The 20,369-nt window shown below is 34.4% G+C and overlaps 1 protein-coding gene across 2 annotated transcripts in view; it reads left to right on the top strand.

Moving 5' to 3' along the window:
• Positions 1-20,369, top strand: part of LOC126808883 (solute carrier organic anion transporter family member 5A1) — a 72,531-nt gene that overhangs the window by 33,642 nt on the left and 18,520 nt on the right. The window contains exons 1-3 of one of the 2 annotated variants that reach the window (XM_050533924.2): positions 12,073-12,139; positions 12,649-13,566; positions 14,074-14,385. In XM_050533924.2, the coding sequence (XP_050389881.1) occupies positions 12,774-13,566; positions 14,074-14,385 (1,105 nt within the window). In that variant the 5' untranslated portion in view covers positions 12,073-12,139; positions 12,649-12,773. Of the gene's footprint in view, positions 1-12,072; positions 12,140-12,648; positions 13,567-14,073; positions 14,386-20,369 lie in introns of those variants that run through there. The other variant, XM_050533927.2, reaches the window with a different exon arrangement.

Here is a 20,369-nt window from a genome sequence, read left to right as displayed (position 1 = left end):
GCCAACAATTGCTTGTGGACGCTCTAGATGTTTAAGTTAATAACGCTTTTTTTGCATGTTCTCTGTCCATTTCTTGTAAAATGTGGGCATATCTTACATAGCAACTGTAGTTCATTATCTATTTTTGAACTATTATTATAGCAAAAATCACCAGCTCTTTATCCAAATCTTACATATGCATTTTTAAGCGTTTGATTGAATAGATGTATAGTATCAAAATTCTTAAATTTGGAAGGACAAGCTGTTAAGTTACATTGTCTCGTACATGTACTATAAGTATAAGCTTATAAACAATACATGTAAATTGCTGATAATCAAAAGAAGATAATTACCCAATTGTTGTCTTATTTGAGAATTTAGAATGGTTTGTCTTTTGGTAAGAGATGTGCATAGAGCCTTAGATATACATGTACTTATAGACATCCTATTAGTGCTTGTAAACCAAAATTAGTGTAAGCATAAAAACAGCCATTTACTTACTAGAAGTTAAAAATTTTATAAACAATTCAAGCAGGAATCTTAAGTGGTATTCTTGTCAAAAGAAGACAGTTATCTAAGAAAATGTCACTTGAAGCAATAATGAACAAATATGTCTGAAAGTACATGTATCCATCTTCCTTCCTGTTACTTTTCTTGAAATTACTAGCTATTAGCAATAGGCTATATTGTAAGACATGATTGAACAATGATTTGGCTGTCAGTAGTTGATCTTCTATAACTGCCAGTTTTTGTCTTTATGTCAATAACTAGGTTATTGTATCATCATGATTTGTTGGTGTAGATATGGTCAGTTGGTCTGGTAATTGTTGGATGGAAAGTCTGGATTAACTTTATGAGATCACTGTATTAAATGTTATCAAGATTTCAGCTCTCTTTAACATTTACATAGAAATGGTTGGAATTATCTGAAGGTAGGTCTAGATAGTTTTCAAGAATCTCTGAATCACACCAAGATTCTTGCAAATTTTAACATTTGTACACAAGTATTCTCAAGAAATATTTGATGAATCTTCATAGAAAAAAATATGCTGTATCCTGTGAAAAATCACGCCCAAAAATGGATGCCAATAATCAGTGTCTTTGCATATTAATGTATTATGTTTATGGTTAACTTCTTGGGGATACATAGAAACCTGCTGCCGTCTTTACAAAAGATAGGTAACCATGATATAAACAATTTTCACCCATAATAGCCGAAATCACCAAAACTGAATATACCATACAGTTACATATACTATTCAAAAAAAGTAGGGGATATTTGATTTTGGGGGCATAATACTAAAATATGCAAATGACTACGAAAAAAGTCACTATAGAACCTAACAGAAGAAACATTTCCAGTTACATGTGACGCCCAAACGCACCAATAGCTACCGCATGGAATGCAGGTGATGCTTGGGATCATCATGGGGGTCCAACCCAAGATTTGCACGACTCTGACTTTGAATTTTACAGTCATTGTGGCATTGAATTCCAGGGTGGAAACATCAGTTTAATTGTTTTAGTGACCAGAAAACAAATTTTGATATGCGTCGGCTTACCCAAAATGAAAGGTTACGTGCGCTTGGCATGCTACAGATCGGCACAACACAGGCGGTTGTGGCGCGGACGATGAATGTTTCTCAGTCTGTCATAAGCAGGCTATGGTCCAGATACCGTGATACACAATCTGTACAGGACAGATCACGCTCAGGTCGACCAAGGGCGACAACTCAAGCCCAGGATCGATTTATCCGTACCTTGGCCTTGAGAAATCGTGTCATCACAGCAAATCAGATCAGCGCTCGTCTTCAAACAGACACTGGTGTGAGAGTGAGTGGCCAGACGATTCGGAATCGACTGCATAGGGGTCACCTTCGCGCCCGACGTCCTCGCGTGATCCCTTGTTTGAGAGATCATCACATTCAGGCAAGACGTCGTTGGTGTAGGGATCGTCAACACTGGGATAATCGACGCTGGAGCAATGTGATGTTTTCAGATGAGTCAAGGTTCACTGTTGATTTTTTGGACAGACGTAGAAGGGTGTGGCGTCGTCGAAACGAGCGCTTCCAAGACGTTAACGTCATCAGACATGATCGATTTGGGGGTGGTTCTGTTATGGTGTGGGGAGGCATCACTGTTGCTGGAAGAACGGCTTTACATGTTGTTGCAGGGCGTGTTACAGGCCAGTACTACCGGGACAACATCTTGGCAGTCCATGTTGAGCCGTTCGCACGACGTCATGGCCGCCGTTTCATCTTCCAGGATGACAACGCAAGATGTCAAAGGGCCAGGATCGTTACAGGTTACCTCCAACAACAGAACATCACCACATTACCTTGGCCAGCACTGAGTCCCGACCTCTCCCCCATCGAGCACGTCTGGGACATGCTTGGACAGAGGTTACGTCAACGTCAACAACGTCCTGCCAATGTCCAAGAACTTGCTGCTGCGTTGCAACAGGAATGGGACAATCTGGACCAAAATGACCTTAGACGTCTCATTAGGAGTATGCCACGTCGGATCAATGCTTGTTTGGCAAACAGAGGAGGATTTACCCGTTACTGACTTGGTTGTGATGCTGTGGTAACTTTGCTGTTTGACCCCGGGTATCATTTTACCCTTATAATGGTCAGTCTGTGCCTTACTTAGTCTAACGATCATTTGGAATAAATCGATGAATGTGAACTTCATTTCATTTTGTCATTTGTTTCTTCGTCAGTTTCATTAGGTGACTTTAATAACACTTAAAAATCAAATATCCCCTACTTTTTTTGAATAGTATATATCTCAGGATCTGTTAGCCTGATCATTTTGGCAAAATCATGGAATTACATGTATACACATATTTACTGGTACAGTGAATTTGAAACTTATTTCAGTGATATACATGTACATGTACATGTAGCATATAAAATATTGGTAGGTAGGCTGGCTTACTTATTCTAGAACACCTGATAGCTTTCCTTATTTAGTTTTGAAAGTTTTATTGTACTTTTGTTTTTCCCCAGAATATTCCCCCCACATTATTTGTTGCCAGCATATACATGCACATACATGTACCCATTTAAATGCTTGAAATTGAATAAAGATATAGTTAATTTGACATGTGAAGACATCATTAGATGGACTTAGCTTTATTAATGAAAGCTTCTTCATGCATGTGTCACCATGGTCTGTCAAGACCTTATAATTACCTTTCTGTGGTTTAATTAATTATGCGTTACCTTAACATTGATATGACATCTTAGAACATAGTTCTCTTAGCTAGTAGTCTAATAAGAATGCTCAGACTGAATGGAATAATGTGTGGTAATGGTAATATTATAACTTTATAAGCCTATTTTCTATGTCTATAATCTTCTTTGTATTCTTTTAACTATGTCTAAAAGATTGTGTTTATGTTAATGGTAATGTAGGTATCGAGGAGGTTACACCTTCAAGAATATAAATATGAAGGTGGACCCATGAAGGAGACAAGTTAGGTAGGAGATGGAGATAACAGGCTACACTTATATAGTTATATGCCAACTCTTGATTGTATACTTCTTTAGTTGAACATAGTTCTGTAGTTACTATACCGCTCTAGATATTGTCTGTTATGATTGTTATAACTGTACCTACAAAATGTTCTATAATTAGCTGAATCAAGTGCAACTTATAATTTATGAATAAGAAGAAACTAATGTAGTATGATGAACTGTCAACAGCAGTAGGAACCTAAGCTGGTTTACACATGTAAACAGCATGGCACCTGAAACCTTTTATCAGAAAATTATTGCATGTCACTTATATTGATTGGCAGGTTAAAAGATCAACAAAGAAAGAGGAAGGGTGGAAATCAAGTTGTTTCCTAATGGAGGAAGTGGTTGGGTTGACTTGATATTAAATTCTAAAGACCTTGATTTATTCCAAATTTTGTTATAGAGACTATTAATTTGATTTTATTACAAGTTTGGTTCATTTCATTTCGATCTTGCTGAAGAGCCCCGACCACAAGAAAATTGATAAAAGGATGTTAGTTTTGAGCTGAGCGTAATGAAGTTCCAGTGGAAATTAAGCCCCATTTGTCTTTAATTACATGTAGAATTGAAGGACATGTCACTTCTAAAGTCTTATCATCCTCTTACATTATTTATATATGTGAGTAAATAGAGGCATTTGAATTTTTCCCCAGGTCCACACACCCCTCACCCTCCTTAATCAATTTGCCATTGGAAATTTATACATAAACAGGTACATGTAAATCTATGGTATCAAAAATTGTATGCAAACACTCTTAACTGATTTGAACACCTTCAATGTAACTGTATAGTCAAATCATGGAAGATCTCTTAATGTGTAGCTTCTATTAAATTAATAATTGATAAATATAGGACACGTTGCTAATCGGTTAGTTAAGAAAATAGAATTGCAACCAATTGGAAGAGGAAGCGGAACTACCTGTTAAAAAGCTTTAAAACTGGATGTAAGGAAGGATGTGTCAGTGTTTTGTTTTTTTTGGTCTATTTTTAGATTCATTCATAAGATGTTTTGGCAGAATGTTTTGAACTAGTTGAAGGAAGTATGTGTATTTACATGTATGTGAGCTGATGTATCATGGGATGATTGGCAAACTGCCAAACTTCTATCTTATTATTTACACATCAGACTTTAAGTTAAGGTGGTTTAGTCTTGGCCTCCAATAGGATTACCATAGTTACCTGAATTTAAAAAATGACCATTTGAATAGAGGTTAAGATTTTATTCTTCCATTTTGTTAATGCTAAAATTGATGTTTTGTCAAGCCAGTTTGTTTTACTTTAGTGTAGATCGTCATTTTGTAATTTACCAGTAATTATTTCCAGAAGTGGTATTTTGATTTAGGTTGAAACTTTTTGTGGAAGTGAAATGTTGTGGGTTAGAATGTTATACTGTATACATTATACAATATTTTAATTGCACTATGAGCCATGAAGAGCTGACATAACTAGGGAGTGTCACAAAATTTCAACACTTATTTCTACCCATCCTTGCTTCCTGAGTAAGAAAATGTTGACACAAATGGATTTTTATGACCAACAATTAATTTATCATTTTTTTTATCCACAGTGTGGTTCAACCTACCCTCCCAGTTCTATTGGTTACATTTGTATTTGAAGGACGCAAGTGTTGATATTTTGCGATGATTCCTAATTCAATCCAGAGTTTGATCATGTACATTGTAGTTGAACAAGAACATGAAATTTGTCCTCTCGGGTTCTCAGCTTCTGTCCTAAAATTGCCCTGCACATGAATAAAGAAATGATTAAATGTATTGTTGTAGGTTAGTATCAACATGTCCAATTTGTGTTTAGTGTTCATTAACCCAATTTATTTCTTCTTCCATCTCAAAGTAAAATTGATTAAATGATTAACACCTAATATAGGGTAACAGAAATAAAGGGATTGAAGTTGAAGAATGTATTTGACAGAACTGTGTTAAAAGCGATATATCCACAAATCTCATTTTTGGCATAGACCAATTCTGAACATGATTTAGATAATAGCTTTCGATCAGTGATATCTGTTCCTTACTTTTCAGTAACTATACCACAATGCCATTCTCACATCAATCAAAAATAATCAATTGTGATTTCATATTTTGGGAGTTTAGTAACCTTGTTATTATATTTCTGTTTTGTGATACAAACTGCCACAAGTGTATTAATTAGATTTGAGTGATTTGTGTGTCTACTGTCTATTGGCGTCTTATGATACCCCTTGATTATTCCTGATATTTGATAAGGAGGTTCTAAGGTTAAAGTGTTAATGGTATTGTTGCCGATTTATCTTAATACAACTCAAGATGCATTCCGTTTAAAAATTACACAGTTAATTTATTCAATAATCTAAACTATATGAAGATAAAAACTTTGATTGTTATATCAGTTTTTGAGTGTATTGCTACATGTTTTGTCTTGCTGTACATGTTATCTCACAACAGGGTTCCTTGGCAGATTACGCAACCTCTATTGTGTCTCATGTACGACTTACCCATTGAGAGATATTATTGTGAAGCAGTTTCAGATTTTTAGTCTGCCTCTTGTAGTCCCTATTTGATAATTGAGAATAAATGTACAATATGATGAAGTGAGGGAATAACCATAGTTAAGCTCACTCAATTATGTTTAGCTCACTCAGGTGATCATAAAATGAAAAATGGTAAACGTATGATTGCCATGTGAACAGCGGGATATAAATATTGGTTGTTTTTCTGTACAAGTGTCTGTGAAATGATTGACAGTTACTGATTATGTTTACTATAAATTGAGAGCCATGGTGGCTCGCTTGATAATATAGGAGGAAGACCACCATTAAATTCATCATCTCAGTACCCACAAATTGTAGTTGGTCTATTTATAGCAATTCTCTTTATCTCTCTTCTCTCCCCTTTTGCTTGCCCATTTTTATACGCCCACATTTTCATGTGGACGTATATCGTCGTCGCCCCTGTCATTCCGGACGTCCGTCCACAATTTGTTTGTGGACTCTCTACAGGTCACAATTCTTGTCCGATTTTGACGAAACTTGAAATATAGGTTTATCCCCAAAAGATCTTGGCTGCTTTCGATATTCGTGCATATCGGACCGTAACTTCCTGAATTATGGCCCCTGATTGTACGAAAAATCACGTTTTTAGCTTGTGGACCTTATAGAGGTCATAATTTTTATCCGATTTCAAAAAACGTATTATTATATCACCATTACACCCTAAGGATGACTGAGTTCGAATTTCGTGAAAATCGGTCCAAAATTGACAGACAAAATGGCCGCCATTCGTTCCCAAAAAGCGTAAGAATATGGTATATCAAGGTTGTGGACCCTATAGGGGTCACAATTTTTATCCGATTTTGTTGAAACTTGAAATGTAAGTTTATAACCCAAAGATCTTGGTTCCTTTCGATATTCGTGCATATCGGACCGTAACTTCCTGAATTATGACCCCTGATTGTACGAAAAATCACGTTTTTAGCTTGTGGACCCTATAGAAGTCATAATTTTTACCCGATTTAAAAAACGTATTATTATATCACCGTTACACCCTAGGGACGACTGAATTCGAATTTCGTGAAAATCGGCCCAAAATTGACAGACAAAATGGCCGCCGTTCGTTCTCAAATAGCGTAAGAAAATGGTATATCAAGGTTGTGGACCCTATAGAGGTCACAATTTTTATCCGATTCTGTTGAAACTTGAAAAGTAAGTCTATAACCCAAAGATCTCGGTTCCTTTCGATATTCGCGCATATCGGACCGTAATTTCCTGAATTATGGCCCCTGATTGTACGAAAAATCGTGTTTTTAGCTTGTGGACCCTATAGAGGTCATAATTTTTATCCGATTTAAAAAAACGTATTATTATATATCACTGTTACACCCAAAGGACGACTGAGTTTGAACGTCGTGAAAATCAGCCCAAAATTGACAGACAAAATGGCCGCCGTTCGTTCTGGAATAGCATAAGAATATGTTATATCAAGGTTGTGGACCCTATAGAGGTCACAATTTTTATCTGATTTTGTTGAAACTTGAAATGTAAGTTTATAACCCAAAGATCTTGGTTCCTTTCGATATTCACACATATCGGACCGTAACTTCCTGAATTATGGTCCCTGATTGTACGAAAAATTGCGTTTTTAGCTTGTGGATCCTATAGAGGTCATAATTTTTATCCGATTTAAAAAACCGTATTATTATATCACCGTTACACCCTGAGGACGACTGAGTTTGAATTTCGTGAAAATCGGCCCAAAATTGACAGACAAAATGGCTGCCGTTCGTTCAGTTCCTTTCGATATTATGCGCATATCGAATTTCCTGAATTATGGCCCTTGATTGTAGGAAAAATCACTTTCTTGTTAGCTTGTTCTCTATCCATCTCTCGAAAATGTGGGCGTATCCTGCCTGGCAGCCGCTGGTTGTTGATTTTTTGGTCTAGAATGGACGAAGAGGGTTTGAATTAACATTTTCTGCCAGGTTCTGGTAAATATTCATGATTTTGAGGCGAAGTATACTCATACAAATTTTAGTGCAAAGACATGACCATTTGTTTCTCTGTAGTGAAAAGCATTCAGCCCAACGAAAATTTTGGGAAAAGTTGGAGGTAGGCAAAGAGGCCCGAATTAACATTAAACTCAATGGGGAAATTAATGGTGGTCTGTCAACGTATGGTGCAAACTGTCTTAACCATTCCACAGGGTTTTATACCGGTGATTTTCCTCCTTGTCAGTTGTGCAGATTGGGGGAAATGACAAAAAGAAAAAAGGCCTTGTCATGTGAATGGGACAAACTGAGGTCTGTCTGTGTATGCGCAGGCATGTACACTGGCATGCACGTAAAATCACCTTTGACAGAGCAGACATAAATGTTGCTGGCTAGATCAAATTTCCTCACAGGACACTGCATGGTGTGTGTCTGTCTTCATTAAACCTGTTGGTGCTGCAATAGTACACTGCAGGTCATTTCTTTTCTATTATTAATTGCTTGATGAAGATACTTGTAAGAGTACTGAAACGTTGCATGTAATAAACTAACAAGTAGAAAATCCATAAAGTTGTGTTATTATTATGAATATTATACCTCTACTGCTAAATGTTATTGAAAGATATTATTATTAATTGGATCAAATGGATTAAAATCAATAATCATACATCTTGATTTGCTCAGTTAGACAGACAATTCTGCAAAGAAAAAATGATTTGTTTTCTTTTGCAGACATATGATACTGTTAAATTATGTGTACATTATTTGTTATTGTATACATGTTTGTTGCCAGTAACAACAATTGGTTTGAATATAATGTTTTGTATCAGTCTGGCACAGCTTAATTTAAAGGGTGATTTAGAAATGACAGGATTAATTTTATTCAAATTTTATTGATTATTTGGTTTAAACCTACATTATACTACTATGGAAGCAAATCATTTCTACATATTTTTTTTATGTAAAAGCTTTGCAATAAAAACTCCTAGTCTCATTGATTCTCAGTTGACACAAATCCATAATAACCTATGTTGACATTACATCAATGACATTCTATTACCGCCAACACGACAGTCGAATTACCAATTCAATCATTATTTATTAAGTTGTTTTCGTAACTGTTTTAACGGCCATCAGTGTTGTTGGCTAGTGAAACAAGGATGGCTGATTTCACACATTTAGCCTAAATTTCAAACAATTCGATCAATCACGTCACAGATATTATTGATTGATAGTTTGAGTTACTACGGAAACCTATCAATAAGACATTCCCTAAGGGTTTAGGGTTTATAAAGAGGAGGTATTTCTGTCAGTCAAGGAACAAGTACTGATAATCAACCAATTAATTAACTCAGTTTCCCTGTATTTCTGTAATTTGTCAGCAGATCATAACCTGTATTGATCATGTAGTTGAAAGAACTGGACAATAATTATTATTATATGTAGCTTTAAATAAAGAAAGTGTATCTTGTCATTTGATAGTGCTTGCAGTGGTGACAGGGAAACTGTAATTTGATGTTGAGAAGTGACCTGACACCATCATGTACTAAAAAAAAAAGAACTAAAATATTTTTGCCTAGCCATTTATGTTACATACAGGTATATGTTTGTATGTTTATTGAGGGTATTAAATTTGATTGCATGCAAAATGTGACATGTCTGTTGAGAAATTATAAGATTCAGTCATACGCATCTGTAATTTACAGTGTTTTGTGGATTTCAAAGGTTCTGCAGATGCATGTGAACGATGCTCTGCTGTAAAGCATCAAAATTGGATGCCAATTCAAGGATTTTCAAGTAACCAAGTCTCAGGTTATTTTGAATCTGTCATCTTATAAATTTAAAATTTTTACATTTATTTTCTAGTATGAAAGAATAGTTACTAATTTTATTTCGGTAATGTTTTGAGGAGTACAAATGTACATGTATTCTCTAAAGGCTTTCAGTTGCTTAAAACGTTGAGAAACATCGCCAAAATGAAATAAGTAATGGTTCTTCCAGAAGTGGGTGTTATAATTTATTGCTCTATCCAATTACTATATTTCTTTTTAAAGGATTTTTTATTGCCATATTGAAAGTCGAATGCCTCTTGTCTTGTGATCAAATTGAAATTTTACTCAAAATACTTTTTAGGTACACTGTCTGAATTTGTATCATAATGTTTTGTTTTGTGGTGATTTGGCCCCTGGTATTAACTCTTAACAATTTCTAACAATAAAACAAATTGCATAATCTAGACCAATTTAGATACCGGTTTATGTAACATTTTATATCAAAACAGTTTAATAGTGCACACTTGTTTATGTTTGCTCTTATCTAATGTAGTCCTGCTGATAAGGCTGGAAGTTAAAAACATAATACCAAATTAATGAACCTCAAGCACGTTACAGGTATGTAGTTCTACTGTCAGTACATAAAGATTTTGTATGACATGGTGTATAATGTTTCGTGTCTGGCCAAGTTTATTTTCTTGGATATTTAGCTTTCCTTCCACTTCTAAAGACACCTGGGTACAGTGCATGCAAATTATTATAAAATTATATATTATTGATAACAGTCCTACATGTATGTGTGTGTGCTCTCTTCTCTCTCTCTCTCAAATAATTATTGAACTATCGGTTACTGGCTGAACAAATTTCTTTATTAGATTAACACAAGGTGTTTGTTGGTTTAGGTTGACCACTTAATGAGGTTTAGTTAATGATATTTTCCTCTTGTCTATAGGATGAGATAATGAAGTGTCAGGTTTAATTATTGTTCTGAAAATTGATGCCAGGTTATTTGATCTTATGGGCAAATAATATTACAGTCTATATAAATCTCTCATGGAAAAACAAATGTGATCTGAATTGTGCATTAAAGGAGCCCTCTCCTATAGACAGTGTTGTTGATGTTGACAAGTATGAAGAATTGAATTAATTGCAAAATGTGTTATTTATATCCAAATTTGTTATTTCAAGTAGAAAATATTTAATGTGTGGCGGGAGCCATGGTGGCTAAGTGGGTAAGACGCTGACACACTAGCCTGGATGTCGCATGTTCGATCCTTGCATTGGCCGAGAAAGTTCATCGTGATTTTCCGATAGGGTTTCCTCAGCGGTGCAGGACGTACACATAAAAGATCCCTTGGCATTTGGAATTTGATACATAGAGTAGGTCATAGTGCCGCTGCCCAGGCAAAATTTCCCTCATAGCACACTGTATGGCGTATGCCCGTCTTCATTAGCCAAGTAGGAGTACGATGTTAAACCCCATTTCATTTTGTTTTAATGTGTGGCATACATACATGTATATATACCACACTCTATTAACTTTGACATCCGATTCTGTTAGTCTTGCTTCTTTTGGACAGAAGCTAGATTTCTCAATTCTGATTAGTCCGAAAGATATACATGTATCATTGTACATATATATCAGTTTATTTCATTGGCAGGTTTTGAATTTTAAGTTCTGAAGTTCATGTAAGTGAGATGCATACATGTAATTGTAAAAACAGCTAATTATGAATTAGAATGTCAGGAATTTTCACCTTAAATTATTTATCCATTTGGATTTCAGAAATGGTGATCCTCCTCACATCTTCTGTTTAGGGATTAACCTTATTTAGGATTTAAATTTGTCCTTCATTGTATTGTGTGGCTTGAGTGCACTTAGTGAGAGCAATTGTTGTTAACTACACATAAAAGATTTGTTTTCTCTGAATAAATACATGTATCACTTTAATTTAGCTTCAGATACATGTAGTTCGCTGGTACTAGTATTAAAAAGGATTAGAACTTAGAAGTATTGATACTGAATTAATCAGTTTTATTTGTACTAAAATATATCTGATTAGCAGCTCCTTTAACTGTTTCCTAAACCGCTACATTGTATCACACGAGGAAGAGTTCATTATATTGAAGGTGTTTGAATACCTTCACAGCAGCTCTATATGAATCCGAATGAAACATCCTATTAAAAGGTGTGAGTCTGCCTGAAAGCAAGGCTGGTATTGTTATCCGATGTCATAGGATTTATGTGGATATCCATGTGAACTGAAAAAATCTGAAGTGATATCTTTTTAGTAGATCATGTGAAGAGACATGACTCGACATGTCATAATTAAAAAATAATTCATGTTATACTAAGTTATAGAAAAAAAACAGTCTATTGGGGAGGTAAGATTACATGTTAATCTTTTGTTTGTTTTCTGTTGGTTTTTGGTATAAACAGTTAACATCCTGTAATGTTTTTCATTCTTATATTGTAAGTACATATTTGAGAATTGATATTAGTGGTATGCATTTAAAAAAAATAAGAAATAAAAAAGAGGTTTTTTTACCTTGTACTTAAAACATGTAGAAAATGATGGTCAAAAGTTATGATAGTGGGAATTTATTTTATGTGTTTAATAATTATATTTTATTCAAGTCACATTTTAGTATGTACAGATTATTATGTCCGCTTTTCACTTATTGTTATTTATACATGTTGCTTGTACACTACTCAATAACATACCGGTACAAATCTATAAAGATGAAGAAATCTTCATTGGCATTTACGGTTCCACAAATGGTAATGGTTCAACAATCTTGCAAAGTTTGTCTTTTAAAGTCCAAGTAATCTACAGACTTACAGATTGCATTTTAAATCCTATTTTAATAATTCACCCATTTTATCTTTTCAGGAATTGTAAGATGTTGTCGAATAGAAGTTGGTAATATGGAATGAGGTTTAGGTGGTGATCAAATGGAGCGAAAATCAAAAAGAACTAAAAAAGATTTGTTAACCTTTGACCTGTGGTGTTAAAGGATGCAGCAGATAGAACCACCTGTGTATTATGTCAAGGGTGATCTCGATAGTCCGGGTAACGTTAGCGTCGGACAGAGATCACTCGGTGTCGAAAGTTCCGTCAGTGGATACTCGGTGAGTAGCAGTAAACCATTTCTACGTGGGAAAACAGAAAAAGCAGAATGTGTTCAGTGTCGTCTGGAAGCAGATGGACTCGACACAGATGAAAGTCGACTATGTGGTATCGGACACCTCCGACCCAGATGTATTCAGAAATGTGCCAATATTCGAGTGTTTGTTGCATGTATGTCTTTATTACTGATCGTAACCGGAGCATTATCTACGGGATATTTAAATAGCGTTATTACGACAATAGAGAAACGATTTGAGATCGGGAGTGCTGTATCTGGTATTGTGATAGCTTCGTATGAAACAGGTTCTCTTATTTCTGTGATTTTTGTCAGTTATTTAGGCGGTAGAAGACACATCCCGAAATGGATAGCATACGGGGTGATTACCATGGGAATTGGAGCTTTTATCTTTGCTCTCCCTCATATCATCGCTCCAAAATACACCATTGACAATCAAAAGGGTCATAATTTTACGGATATAAATATTTGTCGCGGAGGACCAGGAAAAGATAAATCAGGACTATATGAAGTATGCATTAATGAAAATTCTGGCAATTGGATTTATGTGTTAATATTGGTAGCAGCTCAAGTGTTCATTGGAGTTGGTGGTACACCCATACTTACCCTGGGTACAACCTATATTGATAATCATGTTACAAAGGACCAAGCACCACAGTATTTAGGTGAGTTCTTATTACTGAAAGGTTGTTGATAACAAATGTTTTGGAGAGAAAAAATTACATTCAAACCTCCATGACTGATTCACAAAAAAAATGTGCAAATGGCATTCTTATAGAAATTATCAAGAATCACAGAACCTGACTAGCACTACAGAATGACACATTTGAGATGAATACTTGATGATTTTCACAAAATGTTTGACAGATTAAAAAGAGCACAATGAAATGTCACTGACACTTATACATGTACATGTACAATCTGTCAATGTTAAGTAAATAATCCGAGGTCTTTCAGTCAGATTTGTTTCTTAATTGAAATGGATTCAGTACAGGTTTTCACTTAGGTACAAATTATCTGTCTGGTGAAGCTTAATAGCAAATTTTTACAAAAATTAGCAGCTAATTTTATGTCTGGCTTTACCGGCACTACATTTCAGTAAAATTCAGTATTTGATTCATTGTTTAAACTGTGTTTAAATTAAATAATTTTTGTCTTTTTTTTTTCATCAGCTGTAATTTATGCCACAGGAGCCTTGGGACCAGTCATTGGATATGCATTAGGTGCTCTCATGTTACAATATTATGTCGACACGTTTACGTATGACGTTCCGATCACCTCGTCTCATCCCCGGTGGATTGGAGCTTGGTGGGGTGGTTTTATCATCTGCGGTTTTGTAATCTTAATGTTGTCAATACCTTTCATCGCTTTTCCCAAAGTTTTGGTGAACGAGAAACGCAAATTGCTGGAACACAAAGCCAAAGAAGATTTACTAAGTTCAAACTGCCAAGAAGAAAATAACCAATATGGAAAAACTATAAAAGGTTGGTACTGTTTGAAATAAATATATCCAATGATCATAATAACAAAACAAAATTCATATTGGGGGAGAGGGGGGTCGTCAGCATTGTCTTAATGAGGTTCTGTGGACACATTAATAAAATGCAGCATAAGAAATATCCTACATGTACAGGTCTAATGTTGCTTACACAATTGAATTTCTCCTGAGATCATAAATTGATGATTGACTGAATATTAGAGGCGATTAGATCATCTTGCATATCAAGAATGATGTACATACTATACATGTAATTGAGGTTTGCTTGAAATGGCTAGATCTCTTTAATTTAGGTTGGAAATAAAAATGCCATTTTCAGTGGATATCCATTGATTTATTTTTTTGTGGGATGACCATCTGGCTTTGTTAATAATTTTATGGCTATAGATAAGCCAGTGTTGAGATACATTTATAATCGATTTGTGATCCACTGCAAACCGACTTCTGCTAAATCTATCGAAGCAAATGTATTTTCAGATAGAGCTTGCTCCATCTCTATTTGACATAGGACATTAACCCAGTTTACATGTTACGTTAGTGCTTTATTTTGGCAGATTTTATTCTCTGCTGACGATCTACTGATGATCGTTCTATTACATTAGGAACACAGAGAAAGTTGAATATGGTTGAACATTCAATGGAACTGTAGCATGTGCATAACCTACTATGTGCCCAACACATCCAGACTTGAACTCTAATAACACTTCCCTTATTTCAAATTATAAAGCCCCTCCTGTCTAAAGTACAATGTTCAGTATATTTTGAGATTTGGTCATTCTAGTTGTAATAATATACATCAGATCAACTAAAGCTGGTAAATTTGATCTATTAAAGTGGTTTCACCTTTAAAGTTGGCTGTGGTCCTTTGTAAGCAAAAAAGCTGATTTTGTTACCCTTAAATTTATGGGTAAGCATAATGTTAGGGCCTTGGAAAACATTGGTTTGATTTCTTAAATTTCTATCTACATATACATGTATTGTAATTGTATGGAATTATTCTACACCACACAACCTTTATCAAAACAAAATTTCTATTAGCTTTTTACTCAAGATCCGGTTGATGACAAAGGAAAACATTGCAGATAAGAATTTTGATCAGCTAATGAGTTCTTAATGACAGAAACACAACACTTGTTATCTAAACTGGCTCTTAAACTTTATTTACGTTTCATTTGTGTCAGAATCGAACACATCGCTACTGCGAAAAATCAATGCACTTTCTTGATTCAGAGTTTCTTCACTTAATCAATTAATTTAAAGGGAGATTGGCCATCTTGGTGGTTCCATGAAACCTGTTTATCAATTTCTGGTTGATTCCAGATTGATTACTACAGGAATTATTTGCATGCATCAAGATTCTGCACATTCTGTTGTGAATTACCGGGTTCAAGTCGGTTAAGTCATGGATAAATATTAAGAAGAGTGATTGAGTGGTTAAATTCCCGAATATCTTTACTTCAAATCTTGCGTTTCATTGATTTTTTCAGCTCTCAGAATGAATTGTTAGTTTGCCTGTTAAAGAAAATTACAAACTTTCAAGAACAGTCAATTTTAGAAGTAGGCTACTTGAACAAAAATTTGTACATGTACATGTATTTGATGTTGGTTACATGTAATTGTTGCAAAATAACTTGTTGTTTCTATAGAATTTACAAAGGTGCATTTTTATTGTACAAACCTAAAACAAACATCACAGAAATGACCTGGAAGTTCACCTCTTGTTACGGCCTTGTATACCAAAACATGATGTTTGGTCAGTATGGTCATATATGTGTTCTGAAAACCAACTTAAAAAAAAAAACGTCATATCTCAATGTTGAACAACATCATAAAAAAATCAAATGTAATTGACATGATTTTAATAAGTTTGAGACCTGCATTAAAAATATCAGTAAATTAATAGAGGAGAAATATTTTTACCTAAAAAAAAGCCAGATATTTTGATTGACATGTGCCTTGTTTCCAGCCTTGCTGGTCTCTCCTGAAAGACATGCACAAAAAGGTTGTACACAAATTGCTGTTACCGCCAAATACTACAAAATTTAACTCTTTAAAGGGGCATTATGGAAGATTAGATAAAGAGTGGACAGTTCTTACTATAATAGTTAAAAAACTAGATAATGTAGAGGGAATATGCTGAAAATTTCAGTCAAATTGCTCCACTCTGAACCGAGATATTAGCGTTTGAATTCTGGGCCTAGTCTCGATCATCATTACTAAAATCGGTACGATAAAAAACATACATGTACTCTCGATTATTCATTTTTGGATTAAATCATCAATGAGCGTTGAGCAGCAAATCGGATTCAAATCCAGTTAATATCTGACACATAAAATGACATCGTGAGTTGATTAAGGTCTTTTCATGTTAATAAATGTCTAATTAATAGTTTATACATTGTATAACATTTCAGGCCCCCAAAAAGATCTGCAATAGGCAGATTTAGCTCTTGCATAATGTATGTTTAAGCTTTTAGATTTAAATATAACATGTACATGTAGTGGCAAATGGTACATTTGTCTGGTATTACTACTTTGATATTATGAATATGATGGAAATTATACATGTAGCTGTCAGAAAGTCAGGCCATAATATTATATTCTCTGTGGAATCACTGGAATGTCTCTTGAATATCATCAATACAACCATTCTTATGTCTCTTATTGATGTCCTAATGATGCAAGAGACATATTCACTTTCGCCCTTGTTTGTTAGTGATTTATAGCCAACTCACTAGACCATCATATGATTCAACCTGTCTTGAATACATCATCATTGATTTCTTGGGGAATCCTTTCTTTCTATTTACCTTGTCGATACTCATTACAGCAAATAACCTGACTAAGCATTTTATCATACTTGTACACGTATTTTCTACATGTTTCATCATGTCGAGGAGCTTAATCAACAGTTTTCAATCATATTATTTCTATGCCAATGTAATCTTTTAAAATACTATGTTGGAGAGAAATTCATATCATTTTGTTTTAAATGGCTCTGTTTGTATTTGAGATTACATGCTAATCTGATATTTAGGAGCATACAGACAATGTTAGTGTAGAATCTGGGGACTGAAAGTTTCTATTTCTTCTAAAAATATTTAACTGAGCTTCAGTTGCACAGAACAAGGACAAATGTTACTATTAGAATTTAACATGTTACGTAATAATTGTATTCCATAAAGTACATGTACACTGAGAATGCCCTTTGTAGAACTTATCAGCACCTATGTACACAGTTTACTTAATGTCTTTTACAGCAATGTTGAGCAATTTGAGTTTGCAATCTACATGTTACTTGTGTTTAATTGACAGTTCACTCCATTATTAACATCTAAAGGCATGTTTAAGAAATGCATTTTCTATACCTGTGATGACTGCATAATGATACTTTGGTCTTGATTAAATACATGTAGTCAGATTTTCTGTATCACAGGTGTGTGAGTTAGTTGTATTTTACATCCGCTTCCACAGAGGTGATATCGCAGGTTTTGATTCAGACAGTTATATTGTACATATAAGTGGATCTGGAGTCCACCAAGTACAATCGGGGCATTATTGAATGTGTCCTAAGATGAAGAGGATTAAATGACGAAAAAATAAGACAGAAAGATTATATGATTTTATGCACAAAAATGGTACAAACTCCCCCCAAAATATGACTGTAAAGTGTTTAATCCTTGTAGACTTAATTAAAAGAAGTTGAAATTGACAAATATAGATAAATTGATAGGGCATGAAACACACCAATAATTGTCAGTGTTTTACTTTGATAACTAAATTCTTAATTTAGTCATCAGTCAGTAAGATGTGATTTATAAAGAGAGGGTGGTGGGAGGTAAAGACAAATAGAACCATCTGGTCTCTAGAACAAAGGGATGACAGATGCCACTTTAATCTTCATTCATATAATATACACAATGTTTGAAGTTCATCGGCTTCTGGTAGATTGTGTTTGTGGTTTCTTAAGGTCGTAACCTCTAGGTTATTAGACTGGCCACAATTCATGGCATTAGGCCAAGAACAACAATAACCATATCAACTTTAAAGACGCTGTCTTGATATTTGCAGGAAATAAAAGAATTGGGATTTATTCCAAATAACTTGTACGCTTTTATGTGTACTTAACTCCTAGTCTAGCTATAACAGGATACCAGATGGTGCTATACATGTTCATTCATCAAATTGGACATGGGGACCAGGGGTACCCCAAACTAGAGTAATAGTAAAACGAGGCCCATCACAGTTGAACCATGCATCAGATATACATATACACATTGTACATGTACATATAAGTGTGAGGAAAACAAATTGCCAATAATACAATAAAAAGTTGCATGGTATTGATAATTTTATCATTTTTTTTTTTGTACTCAAATAATCCTGCTCCTCCATTTCAGTCTGCTTTTATATTTTCGAACTGATGTCCAGATTTAAGACCATATGCAATCAATATACTCTTACCAAAACAAACATCTCGATCAATATTAACTTAATTTATGGCCCACATGTTCAAAGTACTGATGTCAGTAACATCAATCATAATGTACAAAAAAAATTAGACTCTTACACAAAAACTGAACTGATGGTTGTCTATAGGCTAAATGTACATGTATAATATTGTATCATAGAAATCTGTGACAACGGGGTCGAGACCAAGTTTTCCACTCCACAAGGTTAATTTGGAAACTAATTTAAATTCCAAAACATATTTTGATCTGAAAATATGATGCTTGTAACAGTCAAGGAAAATATAATAACAATAGAATTCTATTCATCAACCAGTAAAATGGCAGCCATTTGAATACTTTATCCACATCAGAGATGTCTTATACTTACATGTAGTAAACATCAAAGACAATTGGAGTTAGTGTGTGACTGGTGTCTAGGGACATGATTAAATACCAAAAGTGACATGTTTTAGAATACACTATGTAGTTTATCTGAAATTCAAATCACTGTTACTTGCCACATATTGAATATGACAATAAATATTATACATGTATTTTTGGTATTTTGGATATATTATAGATATAGTCACAGGTATATGTACTTGTAAAATGGTAGATTTATTTCAAAAATAACATTTAACATTAAACTTAGGCTAAGCCTACAACCATGAAATGATTTCATCCCCACGCCATGATAACCTTGTGATCCTAACGTTCTTGCTACAAATTACAGTTGTCCTAGAAAACAGGCAAGTAAAGATTTCTTGACCAAACAGAGAAAAGGACATGCCATAGATCTTTCAATTCTCACCATTACCGGTAGTTATTTGCCCCTGAATTTGATTATTTCCCTTTTATGAATACAAATGTAATAGACTTTAGGCAAAATAGTTAGCACAAATAATCAATACAGAATGACCAAGCTAAAGTTGATGGACATCTTGAGACAGTTTTACTGCAGGATTAGCAAAAAGTTACTATTTGATTTCCAATTAGATTGCAATTTGGAGGAGAAAATTGGAAAATGCTTTGATTACTTTGTATAGTGCCATTTATTTTCTTCTAATTTTCTGTCTTTTGACTAGCATTTAGAGACTTCTAAGGTCATGAACCTTTGATGTCCTCTACAAATATAGTTAATCAGATAAATAGGAAACAATCTTTTGCCTTGTCTGTCATACATGTATTTACATGTACATGTACATGAACATTGACCAACAGGTTAAGTTCTAAATATAGACCAGGATGTGTAAATAAAATTGGTATTGTAGTATTATAAATTGGTATGTATTATAATACCTTTGTGGCTTTGTACATGTACATATATGTAAGTTAAGATTCCTGGTTTAATCTGCTACATGACAACTCTTAGAAAAATGGACCTAATCATGTATCAGGTGTTCCTACATGAATACACATTACCTTACTAGTACATGACACATGATGTAGCAGGTTGGTGTTAACTTACAAGAGAAAACTTTTATGCATGTACACATATGACAATAAAAGCATTTTGTTT

This window comes from Patella vulgata, chromosome 1, assembly GCF_932274485.2.
Source record: "Patella vulgata chromosome 1, xgPatVulg1.2, whole genome shotgun sequence".
Lineage (NCBI taxonomy): Eukaryota > Metazoa > Mollusca > Gastropoda > Patellidae > Patella > Patella vulgata.
The sequence above is the reverse complement of the archived record's forward strand: the minus strand, read 5'-3'. Positions and strand labels throughout refer to the sequence as shown.